The sequence below is a fragment of the Uloborus diversus genome, chromosome 3 (assembly GCF_026930045.1).
Source record: "Uloborus diversus isolate 005 chromosome 3, Udiv.v.3.1, whole genome shotgun sequence".
Classification (NCBI taxonomy): Eukaryota; Metazoa; Arthropoda; class Arachnida; order Araneae; family Uloboridae; genus Uloborus; species Uloborus diversus.
In genome coordinates, this window is record NC_072733.1 from 19,229,037 (window position 1) to 19,245,304 (window position 16,268).

Below are 16,268 nucleotides of genomic sequence, written 5' to 3' on the forward strand. Positions count from 1 at the left end.
AATTGTTTCTATATATGGAAAAAATCTCTATATATCGAAAAAAAAATTCGAGACATTCGTAGATTTTTTTCCATTTCAGACTGTTTGTCTCATGAAAAATGGAAATTAGGGGAGAAAATTATGTTCACTAAAGGTTGCTAAGAAACTCATAAGAAATCTGGGTTTGAGGGGTGTGTAGATAGGTCGTTGTTCCGTTCTGGAGTTCTTAAATTCCCTCAAGTTCATTTCAAATCTAAGTTGTAACCAGTAACACTATAAAATCAGTTTCAAGTTATCCCTTTTGTCTGTTGATTATCATTCCTAGTCTTTTTAGCTTCAGTAAAAATCATTCAAGTTAAGTAGATTGATTTTTTACTTTTCTCTCGATTACACTGTCAAAACGAAACCCCCGTAATGTTGCGAATCAAGTTAATTGCCGAAGAATGACGATGTATGACGGCGCAAAAATGTAATTTCTGTTATTTTTTTATTTTTCAACTTTCATTTAATCCGATGCTCATATAAATTAGATATTGGGCTTTATACACGAAAATTTGCTTTAATTTTAGTGTTATAGGAGATTTGTACAATAAAATAAGATCGTTTCTATGTTCGAAATTTCTATATATCGATTTTTTTTCCGGAAATTTGCTACTTCGATATATGGAGGTCCGACTGTACTACTAAAGCAATGATACAAAATGAGTTTCCTGTTTGCTTCAGAAGTCTGTATGCAAAATTTGCGATATAAACAAGGTAATATTTAGGGGGGGGGGAGGTATTCCTCCAAAGCCAAAGCAAGAGCCCCCTAAAAAGAAAAATGCCCCCCAATACCCCCTCCCATGCCCTTAACGGGCTCCCCCGATTAATATTAATGTTTTATGGTTCTTTCCTTTAACATTGAGTAAATCAAGTACCTTTGTTTTATGGCACTTTCTTTAACAATGGATTTTGTATTTAATCGTTTATTATTGAAATTAAATGCATTTTATTGTTATTTGCCCATAACTTTTTTCTAAAGAACAAATATGGTGAAGCAAAGGTTTGGGACCTAAGTGAGATCACTCCTCTTCATTAAACAAAAAACCATAAAAACGGTTCACTAAGTGAGAGGCATTGAATTTACAAACAACAAAGCGCGAGTATTAAATTTGAAGAGTTCCCACGATTTCTCCAGGATTCCTCATACCCGGACTTGAAGACCATTAAACGACCGGGAGAAGTATACCGTTTCAAACAGAAAAATAATTTTTCTAATCGGTCGAAGCGTCTTCCAGTAATTGGGGAGCATAGTACATAAAAAGAAAGTTCCATCGAAGTCTGTTAATTAGTACTGCCATAACTAAATTAAACTGACGGCGTCATGAAATATTAAATCTAAACTACTTGTCAAACTTCAGAGATTGACAAGAATCTCTGTCAATCTCTGACAGAGATTCTTGTCAATCTCTGAAGTTTGAGCGATTTTCAATCGGCACCTGTCCGCAGAAAAATTTGAACGGTTCACAGAGATTTTTCTCGTTTGTCGTAAAAAAAAAAAAAAAAAAAAAAAAAAAAAAAAAAAAAAAAAACACCATGATAGAAAACAAATATCCTATAACGATTCCTTATTTGAATTTTCTGAATGATTTTTGTACATTTCTATAACTTTTCAACAATGTTTATTACATCTAAATAATCATTACAATAGTTTATCTTATTCTTAGCATTTAAGTATTTTTTGTAACAGTTCATTCACACCAAGTAAAGTTTTACTTATTTATATATTAATTCATTTATTATTAATGCAACCTAATCTCCGAACAAAATACTACAGTGAATTCTTCCCAAAATTGAATTTCGTCACTGGAATAAACAATCAAATTGAAATTTATGTTGCTTATTTCTTTTAGGAAGTATAATGCATCATCTAACTTCTAACTCATCCACAACTATTTTTTTAACCTTTACAGGGTCCTTCTAAATCAATTTGAATGACTCGGGGCAGAAATGTAAGAAGCCGCAAGGAGTGACTTTTCGATCAAAATTTTTGTTTCTCATAACTAAAATTGAAATAAACATGACAAAGGATTATTTCATTTGGAGAAAAACATATCCGGGTTTAGTGTTGCAGAGTATAGAATGTATAATACCTTTGAAAAATTCTAAATATTTCTTATAAGTAGGAAATGGGCTAACTGAAAAATTCACATCATGTGGCACATCACATTCTTGCCCCGTGCCCTTCAATTGTAAACAATCAAATCCCACCATCTGTAGTACTTGTAAATATGATTTTTTTCACCATCGTCAATATACGCCTTAGCTTCTCATTCGAATCGTTTCGGAATTCATCACTGTCAAAAATTTAACTGGTTCCTAAAGTTCATCGTCCTGTCTGCGGATTCCAGATGTCCAAGACGTCACCTACTTTTTCACGAAACAACGAAAATATTTAATCACACTAAAGACTGAATTTATTTATTTATTTCTGTTTTCAATATCCAAATCTTTTCGAAATTTTCAAGCAACAAGTCAAGTCATTCATTTGAAGAATGAATAAACATATAAATGACAATAGGTTTGAAAGAAAGAACTTGAGATTCACGCTTGAGCGATATCATATAAACAGGAACTCGAAAAAGAGCATGAGAGCAAGAAACTAGTGTTAACAGTTTCCTCAATTTCCCATATTTGTTCGAAACTTGCATCAGAACAAAGAACTAAAAAATCCACGGTCATTAAAATTCATTCAATGTATAAATGACAAAATTTTGAAATGTATGGTTGATTTGTTTGGGTTATGAGTAAATTAATCTTGGGTCAATCCATATAATATCATTTTGATAGATTTTTCTTTAAAATGTTTTTTGAAATCATTTTTTATTCTTTCGGTTCTCGTATTCCTTATCGCCACATAACAATAAAACATGTTTAAAACAATTTTTATTTTTTTCCCTCTACCATTGTCCTTTGATTTTATAGAAGCCATACAAAGTCTTTCTCGAGGTAAAAAATGGGATTGTAAGATCTTTACAGTTTGGCCTAAATCTATCTGACTTTAATTTGTGGCTTCTAATTTTACACATTAGTATGAAAATACACAAGGTAATGATGTCACTTACACTGCTAGAACTTCATAATTAAAAATTAATGACAACTGGCGAAAGTTTAAGGTCAAATTTTTACTGATTTCTGTTGCTGATAACTCTCTCAGGAGGAGACAAAACCACAAAATGAAGTATCACAAAAATTAATCACAGAACACTAATCAGAAATATAACTGATTGTGTAGTTTGCCCATTTCAGCTTGTCTCTCGAAATTTCTGAAAATAGTAAAAATGACATTTTAAGCCCTAAGGGGTGAATTTTAAAAAACTTTCTTTACCAATAAACTACCCTACTGAATAATTATGCATATTGTGTATTGTTTTATGGTTTTAACTTGTAATAAGTTTGTAGGGGAACATGGGGCAAAGTGAAATAGAGGGCAAAGTGAAATGGTGAAACATTTACTCTGGTTTTTAGCTCTCCCTATCTGATATTATTTTGACTATATAGTGCCATATGTAGTCTATTCCAGACAGGAAAAATATACCTCCGAAGATTTAAGCATTTGGTAATACAGGCAATTTTAAAATATTGATACTCATATTGTAATATTTTGTTGCAAGTCAAAAATTATTGTTGTTAATATAAAATGATAAAATTCTTGCTATTAATATTTTCAATGTTAATTGATCCCTCCTGATATTCAATGCAGTATTAATTTAATTAATATTAAGATTATTTGAGTTTTGTAATAAATTGTACAATTAGTCAAGTACATACGGAGCAAAGTGGACAGGGCAAAGTGAAATAGTTTGTTTCATTTACTCACTCAAACATTTACTATAAATCACTTATGTTTTCTTTCATTAATAAATGCATTTACATGCCTTCACTTAGTAATTCACTAATATTTATTCATTCATTCACTTATATTCTTATTCATACATTCACTTATTTTCTTATTCATTCATTCTTTTACTCGTTTTCTTCACATATTAATTGATTTATTCATTTAATTATTCGTTTATATTGCTTCATTATCTTTTCATTTATTCATTCAACCCTTTAATATACTTATTCTTTTGATCAACGAGCTGATGCGTGCATCACATGACTTCCTTTTACACCAATTTAATGTTTTTTTCCCCATTATGGGCAATTTTAATGTGATTCAATGGTTAAGTCTCTAAATATCACCAACAATAGCCAAATTGAAACCAAATTTAGAAGAAAAAAAAACGCCAAATTTGTCACAAAGTGGGCGACAAAACTTGACGACCAAAAGACTGGTGATATATCGCCAAGTGTCCACCAAATTATAACACAACTTGCGCTTGCATCGAAATTAACAATGATTCCCCCCCCCCCCCAACAAAAAGGTGCAAAAGAACCCTTTAGAAACACCTGAATGCAACCAAAAAGGGAAGTGCACAACTAGATCCCACTAGGCGTCTACGTACCCTATTTCAACTTTCTAGGACCTACCGTTTTTGAGTTATGCGACATACATACGCACATACACACATACGTACATACAGACGTCACGAGAAAACTCGTTGTAATTTTAACTCTGGAATCGTCAAAATGGATATTTCGGGCGTCTATTTGCAAGGTATATATGCACGTGTGGTCTGGTCAAAAAAAAAAAATTCAACATTCATTCGGTGGTGAGCGAAATGGAAATTAAGGTCCATTTTTGAGTGCAAATTTTTTCGCAAATACAATACTTCCTTTTTTGTAAAAGGAAGTAAAAATAGGTTTTATAATCGAACGGAAAATATTTCCCTAGAAAAATATTTCATTGAACACTTTGTTCCATCAAAAAAAAAAAAAAAAAGTTTAAAATTTCCACCTTTTTTTTGAAGACTCAAATTTACTATCAGAAATAAAAAAAAATACTGTTTCAACGCAAGTTTCATTATAAAATAGAATGTTCTTTCTTTATGTACTGTAATTTTTAAAACAAATTTCCGATTTGTTCGTTTTGAAAAAACTCAGTCATCTTAACCATTTCACTTTGCCCCACATTCCCCTACTATAGTTGCTGGAAATTGTAATTTGATTATTTAATGCACACAGAAACCGAATAGTAAAATATGAGGAAGAAAAATACATTGAACGTTCTTACATCTAATTAAAATACTTAAAAGAAAAGTCAATTATAGAAATCATAATTTTCAGTTTAATAACAGAAATATAATATTTTGACATGAATGGATAATTTGTATTAAAGAGCAAGTACTTTTGCTTTAATTTCCATTGCAATCCTTGAATTTCGTTGTAAAGGCATTACACCATATTTTCACTTTTTCAGCAGAATTTTATACTTTGGGTTCTGTTTTCAATATACAGTGAAACCTGTGTAAGTTGACCACTTGCGGTGCAGTACTTTGATGGTCAACTTAGACAGGTGGTCAACTTATAGAAGGTAGTAATGAAAACTTTTTTTTTTTTGTCATTTCTTGCCCCATGCATTCATTTTTTAACTAATTGGAATACTTTAAACTCACTTTCATTGTTTAACATTACTTTAAAACAATAAGAAAAAAATGTTTAAATATTTTTAGAGATTATTTACCAGAATGACGTTTAAGGTATCATACAAATTTTAAATTTCTGTAAATCGATCAAAAAAAAAAAAAAGTGTCTCATTCCTTATGAAAAACTACGTACTTGAAATTAACAATTCCTAAAAATTCATAAGAAGTTGAAAGTGACTCAAATTCTTCATTTGATTTTTTCTTGTACATTTGTAACCGTGGTAATCTACGTATCAATAAAATAACTCCTTATTAAAGTTAGGCGCATTTTCTGGGACTTAATATTAGCCCAATGTTTTCCGATGGAAACATAAATATTCATAGGTTTTTCTTTAAATGTCTGGTTGCTTATTTGAGGCATAACTGATTAAACTTTTAGTACAATCTAATGCTTTTGCCAAGTGGTCAACTTACAAAGGGTTTTGTACTATACTCCAAACCAAAGCTGGTGTATATTAGTGGTCAAGATAGAGAGGTGGTTAAGTTACAGAGGTTTTCCTTCATTATGTAAGATAGGACTAATTCGGTTCCTGACAAAAGCGGTCAACTTAGACAGGTGGTCACCTTACAAAAGTGGTCAACTTTACAGGTTTCACTGTATTTGAAAATAAGGAAGCATTATGTATAATGATACGAAGTATTAACTTTCTAAAAAAACTTTCGCACTTCACAGGGGTGCCCACTTAGGGTAGGGGTCATGGCGCAGACTGCGTCAATAAAATTTTTAGGAGGGGGGGTGAGGTGTATTTTTCTCTTTCTTTGGGGGGGGAGGAGCTTTCTTTCTCGGGGGGGGGGGGGGGCTATGCCCTTGCTCTCAACCACGAAATGTCTCAAAAATTTTACAAAATTTCGATGTATGGATATACTTAAGAATTTAAAGGAAAGATCTCAATTGACTTTTAATTTACATTAAAAAAATAAATAAATAAGGAAGTTTCTAACGAAAGCAACGTAGTACAGCAAATGAGAGAAGACGCGCGTGCGCTGTATTCCAAATGTCGGTGAGGTGACAGTGTCATGAAATGAAAAGTTTTTTCCCACCTCAAAAATGCTCAACGCGCCTAAAGATTTCACTTAAAAAACTTGGATATTTAAATTACACCACTTTTTTCTTACCGTTGATAATACATTTCTTCTCTCGCGTAGGTTAAGGGAAACTTGGTGATAAATGAAACCCCTAAGTTCAATCACAATGCGAAACATTCGTCAAATAAAATACTAAATCAGGCCAACAATAGACATTAAAAGTTCGAGGGATTTGCCGTAAGGGTAACAATTTATGCGTTTTGAAAATATTTTTGCCAAACTTCCTATCAAAAGTTACGTGATATTTTTTTTAATTTATTTTAAATAAAAATAAATAATAGTATTTAGAGGGTTTGATTTTTTTTTAATTTTAAATCTATGCACAATTATAACTTTGTAGGTAATTCTTGATTGCGGAAACTTTTAATTTGTCAGAAATAAATCTGTGTGTGTTTTTTTTTTTTTTTTACTTTTATTATTAGTTCCAGCTTACTACCCGGCGTTGCCCGGGTGCTTCTCAATGCAACATGTCTTTTAGATAATGAAATGGATGAATTCTATCTAAATGACAGTAAAAAACTGCATTCACACCACTCTAGGCTCAAATCTTCAAAAGACTGTAAATAGCACAGAAAGTCGAGCATTTGCAGAAAAAATAGCATCAAGTAAAAACGAAAAAGCATGATGCATGTTATCTGTCAACGATATTCGATACGAAAGTTTATGATGTAATCATCCTAAATTTTTCTTCTTTTCTCCCCTTTTTCGTTTCATACAAATATTTTTGAAATTACAAAAAACGTTATATATCTTGAATTTTCACCATTCTTCACTTATCAATGACATCATTTTTGAGTAACAATAAACAAATCTTTTTTTCTCTCGCTTTTGCGGAATATTAGTGCAATCAGAGATATTTTTAATGCCACTACAAGCGTATTTATTTCACGCATTAAAAATCGGACGAGACCTTTTTAAGCATATACGTATTTACACTTTAATCCCGGAAATTTAAACTTTGGCTTTTTTGAATGCCACATATTTGAATATAAGGAACCATTATGTATCATACATCAACTTTCTAAGAAGTTTTCTTATATTTAAAAAAATAATAATTTTTTCGTGTTTGTTGCCGTGATCGTTATTTTTAATTTTTTTTTTTATTTTATAAAGTTGATATACTACGATATTATGATACACGATGGTTCCGTATAGTCGAATATATCAAAATTAAAATTTAAAAGTCAAAGTTAAAAGTTTTCTGAAAAACAATTTAAACTTAAAAAATAATGGTTTTTCGAGTTACATACGCAACACAAAAAAAATTATTATTTTTTTTACTTCAACAAAGATTTTTAGAGTTGATACTTCATACTATGATACATGATGGTTCCTTATGTTAAAATAGTATGTAAGAACATTGGAATTGTAAACTATGTTGAAAACTCGGGGAATCAAGGGCAAATATATGCTTAAACAGAGGTGCCCATCCCCCCCCCCAAGAGCAAGAGCGCACTCCCCCTTCCCCCCCCCCCCAAACCTTACAAAGACCCCTCCCCTAAGAAAGACAAAAATGTCTCTCAAAACAACCCCTCCCGAAATATTTCTAAGGCGTAGTCAGTTGAACATTCTAAATGTTAAAAATCAAAATTGCACATAACTCTTCTTTCCTTTCGTTTCATCGTTAGAAAGCTTTTTTTTTTTTTTTTTTTGGTATCGATCACTATGGTGGTCTCCACTGTTTTCGTACATTTCAAATAGCCACGCACAAAAATAATTTTACTCGTCTAAAAGATATCAAGGGGTACTTTCTCGCCTTGAATAAAAAACGCTCCCTGTATCACTGGAAATCAAAGGAACCGCCTTTTGCAAACCTTGTGTTGTTACGTGCCAATCTAGGCTGGCATTTTGGGGTGCGTTGCTTCACTTTTCAACTGTACCGTAATTTGGCGTGAAATCCGACTTTTACAGAAAAAACATGCCATAAGGACCCGTTTATAGGGTATGCATTCACAGCATAATAACACATTCACACAAAGAAAGGACAAGAGAGAGAAAGAACTTGCCTACCCGAGCTGGGACTCGAACCCGGACTCTCCTGTCGCGATCAGACTTCTCTGACCACTAGACAAGGCAGGCGGTCACCCTCGCGTAATCCCCTGATATTGCATCCAGTCTTTCATGTGCCATCATTAAGGACCATGGGACAGATGTCTCCCCTAAATTCAAAATTTATTTTAATTATCGACAAAAGTTAATAAATTATATTTTTTCATGTTGTTGAGATAACTGAATCTTAAAAAAGTTGCAAAAATATAATACAGAATAAGTTATTTAAGAAGAATACTTATATATACTCTATCTCATCAAAAACAACCCTGTTGTAAAAAATTCCCTGCCAAGAAAACCTTTAACTTTTCCGCATAAAAAAGAAAACCTGCATCCTAAACCCAAAAGCCCTCAGCCATAAAAAGTTTTTGATATCTAGTTTGCCCGCCAAGTATCTGCCAAACTATCATCCTCCTTCTTCTCCTTTTTCATCACAGCTACTTCCATTAGAACCTCCTCCCACCTTCAACTCCTCAGAAATATGGATAGATCTTTTAAATTGTTTGTCTTGTTTGGCGGGAAGCTTTTCAAAGTGAAGTGGTTTCTTGGTAAGCAAAAACTAGATATCAAAACTTTTTATGGCTGAGGGCTTTTGGGTTTAGGATGCAGGTTTTCTTTTTTGTGCGGAAAAGTTAAAGGTTTTCTTGGCGGGGAAATTTTTACAACAGGGTTGTTTTTGATGAGATATCACATCTTTTTGCATTGATATTATTACTTTGTCTGTATTTTTAGAACTGAGAACTTCAAGCCAGAAAATTTTCAATTGAAACAACGGTGTTTTGTGTTTTTAAGGAACAATAATGGCTACCCTAATTTTACGTCAAGTTATTTTCTGACTATTAAGATTCTATGTTCATTTTGCGAGAATTGGGCGGTTTAGATTTTATTGCAATCCTTGTATCTTCTCTGTTGCAAATAAAACTTCTTGGATAATAAAATACTATATTTTAAATTATATTGTTTTCGAGTATTTTACAACTTCGCAATAAATTCTATTACAGTTTCTTTATTCGACAGATTATTCAACATTTTCATGAAGGTTTCTTTAAATGTTTTACAGCTTGAGAGCTATTTTAATCTAGCTTTTCACTTTTTGTTTAATTACATTTTTCTTAAATCGTGGATTATTTTACGTTTTATGGGATAATTTTAATTGTTTGGGGCTTTATCATTTTCTTGATAGAAGTCTTTGTCTTGTTTAATACCTAGTTTTGTTTAAAAGTTCATTTAAAAAACGAAATAACGCATGTTATCACCAAGCAAAAAAAAAAAAAAAAAAAAAAACCTAAGCCTTTAAATATTTTAAATTTGAATGTGTCAGAAAATCTATACAACTTTACTCGATGCCAAATCGCGGATATCCCAAATTTGCCATCGCGAGAGCGCATGTTGCGCGCGGATTAAGCTCATTAAAAGTCTTGTTTAAATTAATTGCAAAAATTTTTTCAGCTAACAAATAACTGCAAAGCACGGATATCCACATACGTATTGCATATATTTTCAATTCATTATGTGCTGTTTGTGAAAAATCCATTAATTTAGAAAATAAGCAAACCAATAAAAAAGGGCTATTTTTCGCTTTGAATTAAAAAGTTATATGTGCCGTATTCATATGCGTACAGTTTCATATAATTTGTCACGTAAAATATTGTAATGGTTTAACCCCAGTTTCGCGCCGACATTTAAAATTTCTTCCCTCCATAAATATATTAAAACTGAAAAACAGGGGGAAGGAAATTTCGTATCGGCAAAACTTTGGGGGGGGGGGGGACAGCATTCTAATCTCATTCATTAATTTGTTTCTCTGCTTAAGTATAAACAAACAAGATAGAATCTGAAAACAGAAAGCCCAATGAGCCATTATTTTGAAGTTCAGACAAGGTGTGGCAGTGACCATTTTTGATTTTTATAATTTTTTTATATGTCAAAGTAGGTCATGAGAAGTGAACATTCTGAAATTTTTAGCCTTCCAAAAATTTTTTTCGCCCGTTAAAAATTCCCAAAGTTTGACGTTTTGCAGCGCTTTTTAGAAAAATTCTAAAAGTCGCGGTTTAGTGCACTTTAGCTCTTTACAGAAACACCACCCCACGGTTATGTTTATATTTATTGGTTGCAGGGGCGTAGCTAAGGGGGGGTTTTGGGGACAAACACCCCCCCCCCCCGAAACGCTTGTCTCAAAAAAAAAAGAGAAAAAGAAAAGAGAAGAAAAAGAAAAAAAAGATGAAAAAGAAAAAAATCAAAACGACTTTTTTCTGAGTAACAAATGTCAAAAATTCACCTCACTCCCTCCCCCCCCCCCCCAACGCCATTGAAAATCTGCTCCATGAGTGACCCTCAAGTATAAAGACGCCTCCCTCTGCTGCGACAATTTTTTGATAACTGAGTGAAATTTGACCCTTCGCTTTAGAAATGAGATTGATTTGTTACATCCACGTATATGTACCCTTTCTTTGTCATAGATTCTGCAAATTTTAAAATTTGTTTAATTTTATGAGCGGCGCTGTGGGAATATTGCATACAGTCGAATCTGTATAGTTCGAATTTCACACGAAAGAAAAAATCGAGATAAAGAGGTTTGGAGATACGGGGGCTTTAAGAAACCTTATAGAAATTTGGAATATGATGGTGAAAATTTGAAATCGATACTAAAGACAATATGGGCACTTGATTTTTTTTTTTTTGGATTCATTATTTATCCTCTTGAGGTTAGCAATTGCTGCAAATCTAACTTGGCCAATATTCTACGATTTTCCTTTTTTCATCACTTGAAAAAATCGTATACTTTCTTTTCACTCCTATCATTTCGTTTTTCTTAGGAATCACAATTTTAGGAAAGAGAGCAACCAAAAACAGTACTAATCCAGATAACAGCGAAATGGCTTTTAACTTGAATGACGTTTAAACCATGAACTTGAAAAGTTCATCTTACATGTCAAACCTCTGAATTTCATCCCTTTACTCTTCTTCCAAGAAAGTGCGCGAAACGACTGTCCTTTTCTTAATCTTCCTAGAAAGCCTATTCGTAGAACGCATTTCTCAGTTTTTTCCACTGCCTCCTCAGCTCTTGAAGACAATTCCTCTGTTTCTGAATTGAAGAAAATGTTTTTGTATGCTGCTTTAAAGATCACTGGGCTTCGAATCTGAAAATGATAGCATAACCGGAATTCGAGACGATAGAGGTTTTTGTTGGTCTGGTTTCATGTGTGTCATAGGTCATAGTCAAAACTACCTTTGCTAACCAAAGTATCCATTGCGATCACATTGATTTTTCAGCCAGTATTAACTGCATATTCTTTTGGAAACGTACAGTCTGTTTATAATAGTACATTCTAAGTGAAAGTTGCTGCATAATGAAGTGAGCAAAACCGATAACAAGCTTTTTTAAACCCAAAGAAAAAAATGAAAATGACGGAAAGGATTGCTCTAAAAAGAGAAAGTTAACGTCGTCTGAAGAAAACGATTTACAGTCTGCAAAGCAGCATTAGTCCCATCGGACCCTTCTAAAGGTAATTTTATTTTAATTCAAAAGAAAAACTGCATAGCATTACATGAATAAAATGTTTAAAAACGAAATGATGAAATGAATCTAGATTATTTCTGTTAGCTTGGTTCGCATTAAAAATAGAAAATAAAAAAGACTTCTGTTTATAACACTCGAAAATTGCTGTTGCTCTCTCAAATAGATATTTATGTAAATTCTAAAGCAGCTAATAAAGTTAAAAATAAAAACTTGAAAGGAGAACAGATGGTACGCAGCTTTGAGCGAATCATGTTCTACCGTCTATATTTCTTCCCTAATTTTTTTTAATTCAAATTTTATTAACTGCTTTAGAATTAGTACAAATGTAAATACATAAAAAGCAACATATAAATATAACGATATGAAAAGCAATTTCATTTTTTTCGGGTTATAATTCAAGAAGTCTTTTTTTATTTTATTTCATTATGAAAGTATGAATCATACTTTTAGTGCAAAACAAGTTAGTAAAAATAGTCTTTATTGTCTGACCACCGATGAGATTGAAAGCCAAACATCCAGTTTACAGGCGGATATGGAAGTATCTATTAGTTTTCAGGGATGCCAGCTTTTGTAGATGTGTGTTAGCCTCTAAATTAAGCAGTCACACTGAAATAAACGGAACACGCTCATCAGATATTTGATTTCTCCCTGATTTGTATAGACTGGTTTTGACAAGACGTTGCTAGAAAATTTCACTTTAAATTAAATGGAGGAAAAAGAAAGAAAGTTGAATTTTCCATAACGTTAAAGAAAGAAAAAAAATTCTTTGCTTTTGTTTTGTTTGACAAAAGTATCGGACTTGGGGCACTCCATTCCAAAGTATGTAAGATTCACCTCCCTCTTATTTTTTTAATACTAAAAAAAGTTTACACACCCACACACACACACACACACACACACACACACACATATATATATATATATATATATATATATATCCACTATAATATTAAAATCTGTTCGCGTCTGTCTGTCTGTCTGTCTGAAGATCTATCTTCTCTAGAACCACTGCGAATCGGGAATCAAACGAGATACCGATTAATTCGAAATTTTCCAAAGAAAACAATAGGACCAATCTCGTAATTGTGCGACTTTAATTAGCAGAGATATTAATTAAAACGTTAATTAACATAACGTTATTCAGGAATTTTTATTTCTTTCCTGTTGCCATTCTGCATATGCGCGAGCAAGTAAAATTCTAATAATTGTTTTAAAAGAGATTTTTTGGCTGCTGTCCAAATCTTAAAACAACGTTTCCATCTAGAATTTCATTTTAAATTAGTTTAAAATTGGTTGCCCTATTCGGACATAGCTTTTATTTTATCGTCTGTCCTTTTTTTATTTTTTACGTTCAACGTTCTTAACTCTTTTCAGCGTATGAAAGTTGTTTCTTTAGCTATGTTTATTGATTGTAGTGTAAGTTTATTATTCACCGACCTCATATTTTGGTACATTTAGGATGTGCGACTAATTATGTTTATTTTGTTGGACTTTTTTCCGTCACATGGGTGAGTTTTCGAATTGTAATAACTCTATTTTTCCTTCCTGTTTCTATTTTTGAAATACAGTTTGTATCGTTAAAAGAACATGTTAAATTAAGATTGTTTGAATTTCTTTAAGGGAAACAGAGTTGAACAAAAATATTGTTTTTAAGGATTTTAACTAACGCTTAATTCGAATCTGATGACTTGGTATTAAATTAATGCAATTGGTATTTATTAAGTCTTGGTGCTTTAGTTTCACGTAAGCTACCAAAAAGTATGTGTCATTTTATGTAAAAAGCTGATCGTAATTGTACATACAGTGGCTCCCAAAAGTCTTCGTACACCTTCGACTTTCAACGAAATATGCCCCAATCCATTGGTTAGAATTAATATTTCGGAATAGGTATTTAATTATAAGATCTATGATTAATTTTTACCAAAACTACATGAAAAGTTTTTAAAAAATATTAAAACTTAATTTTTAGAAAATCAAAAACCAAAAAGTGCCGGAAATTCTATGTCACAAAAGTCTTCGTACACTTTATAAAATGTCTATTTATTATTGAAGAATCTAACTTTTTATTAAGTTATTAATTAGTAGAATATTATACAATATTCATAACACCATTTAAACGTCTGGGAATAGATTTCATTCTTTTTCTTTCCTTTTTTTTTGCGTAGTTTCTGAGTAAGTGTTCAACCACACTTCGAGTCTTACTGTTTCTAGCTCTATTTTCGTTTTTAAGCCGTATTTTCGTAATCTAGCCTATAGATATCGCTAAATACGTTACATTAAGTTCAAAGCTGGAGATTGAGGGGGTTTTTTCTGAATTTTAGGACGATTTTTGAGGCACTAGACGCAAACGTTGAAAACCAACTGCTTCATATCGTTATCTTGATAAAAAACAAAGTTGTTTCCAATAACCAAATTTTTGGTTTAGAGTTCAAAATTGGTTTTTAAAATATTTAAAGGAACAGTATGATTCATTATTTCATCAAAAATTTCCAAACTACCAAGTCCTGATGCTGATATGCACCCTCACACTAGAACACCTCCACCGTCGTGATTAACTGATCCAACTAAGTTCTTAAGATAAAGTTCCTAATTTTTTCTTCTACTTACAATTATGCAACAATTTAACCAAAAATATTGAATTTATTTTTATCTGTAAACAAAACGTAATTCTAAAACGTTTTTAGCTTATTTATCCTTGATTTTGCGACGAAAAGCGTAAGCTTTGTGTTTTTCGTGCGAACAAGAAAATTTCTGCGGGAAGAGGCCCTATTTAATCTAGCTAATCAGAGAACTTGGCGAAAAATTTTAGGTGAAAATTAAACGTAATTTTTTTTTTAAAACTCTGTAGAAACTTTTACAGCACTCAAATGTGTATTTTTTTATAATTTTTTCAACTTTCAATCTCTGATCACGTTTTGTCAACTTTGCCGGTTGACCTTTTCTTACCTTGTTTTCGGTACGATTCCTTTGTTTAAAGCATTTTATCTAACAATCTACTATACAAACAAATAAATTAACTAATTTAGAGTCATTTCAAACCAATTTACCGCAACTGTGGGAAACAAATTCGAATTTTGAATGGTGTTTGCGGTTTTTTACGAATACCAGCGATTTTATAGCAATAAGCACAATATTAAGAAAAAAAATAAACAAAAAAAAATCAAATCAAATGAGTTATAAGGGTCAACACAATGCAAAAATAATAATAAAACGGCATATGATAATTTTAATCATGAATTTATTCGAAAATATTTGAGTGTACGATGACTTTTGTGGCGTGTTATTTCTCTGTCTCTTCGTCTTCTGACCCATTTCAAAAAGTAGATCCGTTAATATTTTGAAAAAACCAATGGGTTGTATTTAGAATGACATAGATATGATGTGAAAAAATATTGGACTCCATATTCGAATTCAGTTCCGAGTTATTTTGGTTTTACTAAAAAATTTCAAAGTGTACGAACACTTTTGGGAGCCACTGTACAAATGTTTCAGATATAGTCTATCAGATTTAATTCAGTTTAAAGTGAGCACAGATTATAATTGATAATGTATGTATTTTTATCTTTTGTGCTAATTGAAAATACGCATAACTTGCATTATTGATAACTATGATTAACTTTAAAGAGATTTTTGCCAAAAATATGCTCTACTGGTGTTTTGCAAACCTTGCATTACGCGTATTTATTTACTTCTTAGCGCTTTAGAAACTGATGTCAGAGTAATGCAAAAACATCAATTGGACATCTCTTTCGTTTTTTACGTAGCCCGTGCAACGCCGGGCACGCAGCTAGAATATATATAAAAGAAGTAACCCCCCCCCCCCCGAAAGTCGGGTCTAGCTACGCCCCTGATTGGTTGTACCGTATCTAGTGATGATGACTTCATAGTTATTTTGGTTGGGGGTTGTTGCTTTCTTCAGATAAGGGGTCGCAAAGTATGGATTTTATCAGTTTTCGCGCAAGTTGAACCTGCGTTATTTCCCTCAAAAAGCCACCCCCCGAAAAAAATGTAACATATACTGAAAGTTTATACTATGAAGAGAGTAAATGGCACAAAATTTTTTT

The 16,268-nt window shown here is 32.1% G+C and overlaps 1 protein-coding gene across 1 annotated transcript in view; it reads left to right on the forward strand.

Moving 5' to 3' along the window:
* The first annotated feature begins 680 nt into the window (after nucleotides 1–680).
* Nucleotides 681–16,268, forward strand: part of LOC129218253 (MAP kinase-interacting serine/threonine-protein kinase 1-like) — a 140,872-nt gene continuing 125,284 nt past the window's right edge. Inside the window, exon 1 of the mRNA XM_054852479.1 lies at nucleotides 681–735. Within this exon, the coding sequence (XP_054708454.1) occupies nucleotides 681–735 (55 nt within the window). The remainder of the gene's footprint in view (nucleotides 736–16,268) is intronic.